This window comes from Colobus angolensis, unplaced genomic scaffold, assembly GCF_000951035.1.
Source record: "Colobus angolensis palliatus isolate OR3802 unplaced genomic scaffold, Cang.pa_1.0 Scaffold592, whole genome shotgun sequence".
NCBI lineage: Eukaryota > Metazoa > Chordata > Mammalia > Primates > Cercopithecidae > Colobus > Colobus angolensis.
The window spans coordinates 882707-891239 of record NW_012119510.1 but is presented as its reverse complement, the minus strand read 5'-3'; the positions used below and the strand labels follow the sequence as shown (position 1 = coordinate 891239).

The window sequence follows — 8533 nt, the reverse complement described above, 5'->3', positions numbered from 1 at the left end:
TGGGCGGCAGAGCTAGACTCTGTCTCAAAAAAAAAAAAAAAAAGAAAGAAAAACTTCTAGGAAGGGAACTTTATTAATCTGATAAAGACTATCTGCAAAATACCTAAACAAACATCATACTTGATGATGAAATACTAAAAACTCTCCCACTGAGATTGGGAACAAGACAAGGACACCTGCTTGATACAGGTACCAGAGAGCCTAAACAGAGCAAGAAAGAAAAGAAAAGTAAAAACTGTAACAACTGAAAAGAAAAAATGAAATCTGTCATTATTCTCAGATGATATAATTATGTACCTAGAAATTTTAAAAAATCTACAGATAAATTATTAGAATTAATGAGTGAGTTTAGCAAGGTTGCTATAAGTTTTTTTCATTAAAAACAATTTTTTTTTGAGACAGAGTCATGCTCTGGCACCCAGGCTGGAGTGCAGTGGTGTGATGTTGGCTCACTGCAGGCTTGACCTCCCAGGCTCAAGCAACCCTCCTACCTCAGCCTCCTGAGTAGCTGGGACTACAGGCATACACCACCCCCACCCCAGCTAATTTCTTTTGTATTTTTTGTAGAGAAGGGGTTTTGCCATGTTACCCAGGCTGGTCTCCAACTCCTGAACTCAAGCAATCTGCCTGCCTCTACCTCGCAAAGTTCTGGGATTACAGCCAGGAGCCACCATGCCTTACCACAAAGTCAATATTTCAAAAACTTGCTCTACTTCTGTATATTAGCAAGAAACAGAAAATGGGCCGGGCGTGGTGGCTCACGCCTGTAATCCCAGCACTTTGGGAGGCCAAGGCAGGCAGATCACCTGAGGTCAGGAGTTCAAGACCAGCCTGGACAACATGGTGAAACCCTGTCTCTACTAAAAGTACAAAAATTTTCCAGACATGGTGGTGTGTGCCTATAATCCCAGCCACTTGGGAAGCTGAAAGAAGAGAACGGCTTGAACCAGGGAGGTGGAGGTTGCAGTGAGCAGAGATCACACCACTGTACTCCAGCCTAAGCAACAGAGCAAGATTCCATCTCAAAAAAACAAAACAACAATAACAACAAAAAAACAGAAAATGAAAAAGCATCTAAAAACACCAATGAGGAATAAATCTCAGAAATGTTATACAAAATTATACCCAAAACAGTATAAAAAGAAATTGAGAGAAAGTAAAGAAAGCGTAATAAATGTCAGGATATATACCACATTCATGGGATGGAAAACTTAATACTAAAAAGATATACTTCAAAGAGTTGGGTTAATAGCCCAGTGCTGGCTGTCCTTCCAGCAGGTGCACAGTAGCTCCTCTCAGACCAGCTCTCTTGTAGTTAACTATGAACTCTGGATAAAATAAAAGGCACGACTACTTAAAGCACTGAAGAATGACCAAAACGAAGCAGGCAAAACCTGAAGAGAAGAACACAAACATGTGGAAGCAGGGAACAGCCCTGGGTGAACTTCCTGGTTCTATTTACCACTGTTACCCTGAAGCAAGGTCTTAGCTGCTGTGATAAGTGGTGGTGAAAATTACCCATAATCACACTGGCTTGAAGAACCAGAGCTGGAAACCAAGGGGGGAAATCCTGAAATGGAGAAAGCAAAGAGTCGAGAGCCCTAAATTCTACATATAAAATCTTTCTAAATCTCTGGCTGATCACTGAGTTAAACAGAAGTGGGGCAGAACAACCAGATAGAACAGAGCAGCTAAAGTTGCTGCCCACGTTACGAAGCAGATACGAGTTTGGTGTTTGAATGCGACCGAGTTAACCATCAGTTAAAACAAAATATTCAACACTTTTTGGAAGACTATTAATAGAATCTGGAATCTCTACAACATATAATCCACTATACAATCTTCAATTAGTAGATACTCAAAGAAACAGAAGTGTGACTCAAACTGCAAAGAAAAGGCAATCAAATGAACACAGATCCTGCCATGACCCAGATGTTACAATTTTGTTGTTGTTGTTCGTTTAGACATGAGTTTATTTACATCAAAGGCCTTTTAAAGGCCTAAGAGTCTCATTCTGTGGCACACAGATGTGATAATTATCAGACTTTAAAGCAGCTATAGAAACTGACTAAGCTCAAGAGCGTAAAGAAAAATATGCTTGTAAGGAACCAACAGAAAATATAGAGTACTAAAAACTATAAAAAAGAAACAAAAGGGTATTTCAGAACTGAAAATCTTGATATCTGAATTTTTTTAAATGTCACTGGGTTGGCTTACAGAAAATTGAACAAGACAGAAGAAATAGTGAAAAAGTCTGAAAGATCAACAGAAATTAATCTGTAGAAGAGAAGGAAAAAGTATTGGAAAAACAAAAACAGAAAAACAGAGCCCGGTGACCTGAAAAAATATTTAAAAAGATAATGTACATATACTGGAGCTCCGTAAGAAAAAGGAACAGAAAAATATTTAACAAAATAGTGTCAGAAAAACTTCCCAAACACAGTGAAAGATTTCAGTTGACAGTTTCAAGAAGTACCGAGGAAGACAAAGACAAAGGAAACCACATCTAATCAAGACACTGAGAACCCGGCCGGGCGCGGGGGCTCACGCCTGTGATCCCAGCACTGTGGGAGGCCGAGGCGGGCGGATCACGAGGTCAGGAGATCGAGACCATCCTGGCTAACCCGGTGAAACCCCGTCTCTACTAAAAAAATACAAAAAACTAGCCGGGCGAGGTGGCGGGCGCCTGTAGTCCCAGCTACTCGGGAGGCTGAGGCAGGAGAATGGCGTGAACCCGGGAGGCGGAGCTTGCAGTGAGCTGAGATCCGGCCACTGCACTCCAGCCTGGGTGACAGAGCCAGACTCCGTCTCAAAAAAAAAAAACAAAAAACAAAAAAAAACACTAAGAACTAAAGATTATGAAAACATATCTTGAAAGGAGGAAGAGAAAAACAACAAATTATATCCCAGGGAACAACACAAATTGCTACCCACTTCTCATCAGAGAAGGAAAAAAAAAAGAAGACTAGATAACAACTACTAGTGGAAAAAAAAAAGAAAACTGTCAATCCAAAATTTTATTCCAGCAAAAATATCTTTCAAGAATGAAAGCAATGTAAAGACATATTCGTAAAGAAAAATGAACAGAATTCCTAGCTAACAGATCCTCAGTACAAAAATTCTAAACGAGGGCCTTTGGTCTGAAGGATATACCAGATAGAAGAAGGATCTGCAGGAAGGAAAGAAAAACACTCAGAAATGATAAATATTTGGATAAGCATCAAGATTGTTTGCTTCTTAATTTCTTTAAAATACATATGACTATTTAAATCAAGTATTACTGTTTTGTTGGATTTATAACATACATACATGGACTACAAATGACAACTACAGCATAAAGAATAAGGGCAGGGGCAGTGGGGTAGAAAAATGGACTTATACCATTATAAGGTTCTTAAATTTCACATAAAGTGATATCATATGAACTCTTAAGTAGCCTATGAAAAGTTAAGGATGCATATTATAATTCCCAGGGCAACAACTGGAAGAAAAAAAAAAAAAAGCAAAGAGGTATAACTAAAAAATAAATTAAAACAGAACTCTAAAAAATATTTAATTAATCCAAAATAATACAGAAAAGATGAACAGAGGGAAAAAAAGTAAAATGTCTGTATCCCTAAATTCAATCATATCAATAAGTGCATTAAATATAAATGGACTAACCAATTAAAAGACACAGACTGTCAGAATAAAGAAAAAATTAAGATATAATTATATGCTGTTGACAAGAGATCTACTTAAAATATGAAAACACATATAGCTTGAGAAGAAAGAACTGGAAAAACCACGTACTAGCAAACAGTAGGCATAAGAAGCCTGGAGTGGTTACAGTGATAGCAGAGATAAAGCAGAATTCAAGACAAAAGGTATTACAAGAAAAAAAAGAGAGACATTTCATAATGATAAAAGGGTCAACTCATCAAGAAGACTTAATGATACTAAATGTATATGCATTTTTTTTTTTTTTTGAGACAGAGTCTTGCTCTGTCTTGCCCAGGCTGGAGTGCAGTGGCACGATCTTGGCTCACTGCAGCCTCTACCTCCCAGGTTCCAGCGATTCTCCTGTCTCAGCTTCCCAAGTAGGTGGGACTATAGCCATGAGCCACCACACCCAGCCAATTTTGTATTTTTTTTTTTAATCTTTTTTTTTTTGAGATGAAGTCTCGCTCTGTCACCCAGGCTAGAGTGCAGTGGCTGGATCTCAGCTCACTGTAAGCTCCGCCTCCCAGGTTTACACTATTCACCTGCCTCAGCCTCCCGAGTAGCTGGGACTACAGGTGTCTGCTACCACACCCAGCTAATTTTTTGTATTTTTAGCAGAGACGAGGTTTCACCATGCTGGCCAGGCTGGTCTTGAACCCCTGACCCCAGGTGATCCACCCACTTCGACCTCCCAAAGTGCTGGGATTACAGGCATGGGGCACTGCACCTGGCCATGTATATGCATTTAATACTAAAAAGATGGCAACTCTTCCCAAAGTGTTCTCTATATACTCAATGAAATACTAATAAAAATCACTATAGGTTGGCCGGGCGCAGTGGCTCATGCCTGTAATCCCAGCACTTTGGGAGGCCGAGGCAGGAGATCAAGACCATTCTGGCTAACATGGTGAAACCACGTCTCTACTAAAAATACAAAAAAGTAGCTGGGTGTGGTAGCAGACGCCTGTAGTCCCAGCTACTCGGGAGGCTGAGGCAGGAGAATGATGTGAACTGAGGAGGTGGAGCTTGCAGTGAGCCAAGATTGCGCCACTGCACTCCAGCCTGGGCGACAGAGCGAGACTCCGTCTAAAAATAAAACCAAAAAAACAACAACTAAAATTACTATAGGTTGTTCCTTTGCAGAAATTGACAGGTTGTGTCTAAAATTTATATAAAAATGCAAATGGCCAAGAATAACCACCTGTGCCAATCAGTTAAAACCCTAACACATGTATGATATAATGAGAGGGACTAGGGGACTTCATAGCACATTCTTTTGTTTTTTCCACACATTGTTGCTGGCTTAAAGATAACAAATTATTATGCCACACTTCCTACTTACCTTTCTGTACTTTGCTAGTAAAGTTCCATCAGGTCCAAACACAGCACAGGTGTTATATAATTTCCCAGCATCCTCTTCAGGGATAGAGCCTTTCATTGAGAGAAGAAATGTAACATAAGAAAAAGAATAGAACAATTCTTTTGTGAGAAAGGGATAAAAGCCTGATAACTTGGGTCCAAAAATAAAGAACTCATCTTTTACGGTTTATTTATTCATTTTGTTTTTAGAATAAGGCAATACCTCATTCTATAATACAGAATAAGTATTCCCTTCTATGGGTTATTTAATCAGGGTTTTTTGTTTTTGTTTTGTCCTTCTTGAATATGATCTTTCAGAGATAAACTGCAGAGTGTAGACGGGATATGATTAGGTTAGATGCCAAAGACAGGCTTAAAAAATAACCAGACTGTTCCTGAAATTCAGCCATGATCTTGAGCAACACTTAATCTCTAACATTAGGGCAAAATGAATAATTTCCCATTGCTTAACTTGAGTTCACCAGGTCCTGCAACAAAACTATATCCCAAAATATGAGAATGTAAAGTCAGAAGCCTCTGCATCACTGAATGCAGTTTCATCTCCACGCTTCTTGCTTTGCCTTCATTTCTAATTCTTAATATATCATCGTACAGAAAACATTTTATTTGCTATATTTATAGAACTTTTTCTATGCTTATTTTTTATTTAAGCAAACAAAACCTTTAAACATTTATTCCAAAACCACAAAAATAAAGTTATCTTTATGTATGTGGCCTCTATGGAAAAAAATGTTTTTCTCAATCCTCTATTAGTATAATAAAAAGCATGCCTGGCATGATGGCTCACACCTGTAATCCTAGCACTTTGGAAGGCCAAGGTGGGCAGACCACTTGAGCCTAGGAGTTCAAAACCAGCCTGGGCAACATGGTGAAACCCCATCTTTACAAAAAAATACAAAAGTCAGCCAGGCATGGTGGCACACACCTGCAGTCCCAGCTACTCAGGAGGCTAAGAGGTGGGAGAATCACTTGAGCCTGGTAGGGTAAGGCTGCAGTGAGCCATGATCACACCACTGCACTCCAGCACTGGTGACAAAGCAGGACCTCACCTCAAAAAAAAAATAAATAAGAAGAAACTCTCTGCTTCAGCTTCCCAAGCTGAAGCTTCCCAAGTAGGGAATACAGGTGCATGCCACCACACCTGGCTCATTCAGATGTTTTTCATGTTTAGGCCATTATACCTTGTGGGTATGAAGTTACCTCCAATGAGATAGATGCTGCATTCCTTTGCTACTTCAGAAAGCTTCTGTGTGGATTCACCAGGAATTTTCTCTGCATATTCAGGAAAATATTTCGTTCCATATGGAGAATTAAAGCATTCCTAGAAAAATATTGGCAGAGAAAAAAAAAAAAGATCAAAACACCCATCCATTTTAAAGTTCTGCTGTAAGAGGCCACAGCTGCTGCTTCTCGCTCTGCTTTCAGTCGAAGAGTTAAAACACAGCTAATAAGAAAAACACTGGCATCTCAAGGGTCAACAGCCTGTAGTCACAGGCAAGACTACAAAGCTAGCCTGGTGGGTTAGAAGAGACAAGTCACATGGGCTCTCCCAGAGTTCATTTAAAAAAAAAAAATGTTGGAGGCTCAGTGCTAAAACCAACATGTTCTGGGCCTATAAAGACTTAATTATATAAGGAACAAAGTGTCCAAGCACTGAGTATTTCAGTTTTCCGTATGTCCCTCAATATACTAGGATTTTGGCTTCTTCATCTGAACAAAGAGGAAGATCCAAAAGCTAAAGACCTGTGACCGTGTTGCCACATCCTACCTTACAAAGACCCTTGCTAAGGTCATCCTAGAGTCAAACACAACACAATCTGTGGGCTCCAAGGGACACTGCTGGACCCCAGGATACAAGAGGACAACCAGAGCTGGCAAACACTGTTCTGCTGGGTCTACAGGGCCCAGAACAGGATGGCTGCCCCCATACTGACCGGCAAAGAAACTATTTTGGCTCCTTGCGTTGCTGCCTCCCGGATAAAGCTACAAGCTCGAGTGACGTTATCTGATTTGACGGAAGAAATTTGAAGCTGGATGAGGGCCATGCGGAAAGCTGAGGACAGAGACAAAAGAAAACAGCTGTCAGAGGCTCGAACTGCTGGATTCAGACAGAGCCATGGTTCCCAAATGGAAGGCAATTATGTCCCCTGGGGAACATCTGACAAAGTCTGAAGATACCTTTGATGCCACAACTGATGAGGTATGAGTGGCATCTAATGAATAAAGACCAGGGATACTGCCAAACTTCCTACAATGCATAGGACAACCCCCTGCAGAACAAAGAATTATCCTGTCCAAAATGTCAATAGTGCTAAAGTCTATCTGGAGATGGAGCAATATGCATGGGCAAAGTCCCATGCCAAGTGCAAGAATCTAGAGTGAACCAGCTTCTTACTATGCAGTGTAGGGAATGAAATGAGAATATGGCTCAAAGTAAAAAGATTGGGTTTTAATATGGTCCTGTCCCTTACTATTTGTTCTTGGACCTCTCGCCTATCTGCAATCCATATACTGAGCATGTCCCAGCACAGAAAGTGCAATTCCTTGGAAGTTGCTCACGAGCAGCCCAGCTCGTGGGAAGGGAAGATGTCTGTCTCAGTTTCCCCACTACTGGCTGGGTCACAGCACATTGATCCCGCTGCTGGCAGAGGGAAACCCTGGCAGCCCGTGAGCTGCACACATGCCTACTCACAGGACAGGGGTCCCAGGCACCTGTAACAGTCTGCACTTACCCCATAAACATTCCTGTGTCCAAGAGAACATGACATTAAACAGCAAATAACACCATGAGAGGTTGAGGAGAGATACTGCAGAAGGAAAAGCTAACGGCACTTTTCCTTGCTCTCTGAACAAGGGGACTGGGTCCCACAAGTGATGTAGCCAGCCCTGACAAGGTCTGTGCTCAGCCCTGGCGCAAGGAGGCTGGTGGCTCTTCCAAGCTTCTTCCTTCCTGGAGGTAGTAGCTAGACATCTATTTGCTTTTCTTCTGTTTTTTAGAGTTCCCTTTTAGCTTTTATGAAAATCACTTTCCATTAGCTAATATTTTTAATTTTGAGGCAGGGTCTTGTTCTGTCGCCGAGGCTGGAGTGCAGTGGCACAAACATGATTCACTGCAGCCTCGACCTCCTGGGTTCAGGCAATCCTCTTGTCTCAGCCTCTTATGTAGCTGGGACCACAGGTATGCACCACCATGCCTGGCTAATTTTTTAATTTTTTTTTGTAGAGATAGGATCTCACTTTGTTGCCCAGGCTGGTCTCGAACTCCTGGGCTCAAGCAATCCTCCTGCCTCAGCCTCTGAAACTGCTGGGATTACAAGCATGAGCCACCACGCCTGGCCAAATAATAATTTTTAATATAAAATTTTCTGCTGGGCGTGGTGGCTCACACCTGTAATCCCAGCACTTTGGGAGGCCAAGGCAGGTGGATCACCTGAGGTCAGGAGTTTCAGAC

General features: G+C 41.2%; 1 protein-coding gene across 1 annotated transcript in view; it reads right to left on the bottom strand.

Annotated features, from left to right (window-relative positions):
- Positions 1–8533, bottom strand: part of NIT2 (nitrilase family, member 2) — a 25039-nt gene that overhangs the window by 9725 nt on the left and 6781 nt on the right. Inside the window, exons 2-4 of the mRNA XM_011962520.1 lie at positions 7017–7180; positions 6283–6403; positions 5045–5133 (exon numbers count right to left, since the gene is read on the bottom strand). Coding sequence (XP_011817910.1) covers positions 5045–5133; positions 6283–6403; positions 7017–7180 — 374 coding nt within the window. The remainder of the gene's footprint in view (positions 1–5044; positions 5134–6282; positions 6404–7016; positions 7181–8533) is intronic.